This window comes from Camelina sativa, chromosome 14, assembly GCF_000633955.1.
Source record: "Camelina sativa cultivar DH55 chromosome 14, Cs, whole genome shotgun sequence".
In the NCBI taxonomy this organism is placed as follows: domain Eukaryota; kingdom Viridiplantae; phylum Streptophyta; class Magnoliopsida; order Brassicales; family Brassicaceae; genus Camelina; species Camelina sativa.
This window is the reverse complement of record NC_025698.1, coordinates 19,445,375-19,446,127: the sequence shown is the minus strand read 5'-3', so window position 1 is coordinate 19,446,127 and position 753 is coordinate 19,445,375. Positions and strand designations below refer to the sequence as shown.

The window sequence follows — 753 nt, the reverse complement described above, 5'->3', positions numbered from 1 at the left end:
GTACTTGAAATCGCAGAGCGTTACCAAGAACGTCTGAGAGAGAGCAAACGTTGCGGCGAAGTTCACGGCCACGCTTAAGCTCTGACCAGCCGGCCGCATCTTGAGTGGGAATATCTCACTCGGGACCAGCCAGCTCAATGGCCCCCATGACCATCCAAACCCAGCCGCGTATATGCAAAGTAACACCACTACCGTCACGGCGTAGCCCTTCTTCATCTCTCCGTCCCCGGTGGCTCCCTCTGTCACCGCTAGCAAAGCAGCCACTGCCACCTGTACATGACCTAGTTATCAATTTTTGCATGCTTGGTGATAAGCATAAATATATAATCCATAACTTAACCTAATTAGAAGTTTAGAACGTACCTGACAGATAAACATCTGAATACCACCAGCAACAAACAGTATACGTCTACCGAACCGGTCAATAACCATAGTTGAGACAAGAAGCGAACCAAGATTAACCAACCCAAGTATCAAGGTCGCGATAAGAGCCGGACCAGAACCAAACCCAACCGATCGAAACAGAACCGGCGCGTAGAACGCATTAACCGTGATCCCGGTTAACTGTTGAAAACATGGTATCGCCACAGCAACCACAAGATGAGGCCTATACCGTCTTTCCAATATCGTCTTCATAAAAGGTTCGGCTCTAGCCTCTATGGCTAGCTGGCTTGACCTAGCCAACGCCGCTAGCTCGGTTTCCACATCAGCTATGTTTTCGACGCCACGTAGCTTTAGCAACGACGCGTGAGC

At 49.7% G+C, this 753-nt stretch overlaps 1 protein-coding gene across 1 annotated transcript in view; it reads right to left on the bottom strand.

Annotated features, from left to right (window-relative positions):
• LOC104742014 (sugar transport protein 5-like) overlaps window positions 1-753 on the bottom strand; it is a 6,625-nt gene that overhangs the window by 3,207 nt on the left and 2,665 nt on the right. Inside the window, exon 4 of the mRNA XM_019235937.1 lies at window positions 364-676. Within this exon, the coding sequence (XP_019091482.1) occupies window positions 364-676 (313 nt within the window). The remainder of the gene's footprint in view (window positions 1-363; window positions 677-753) is intronic.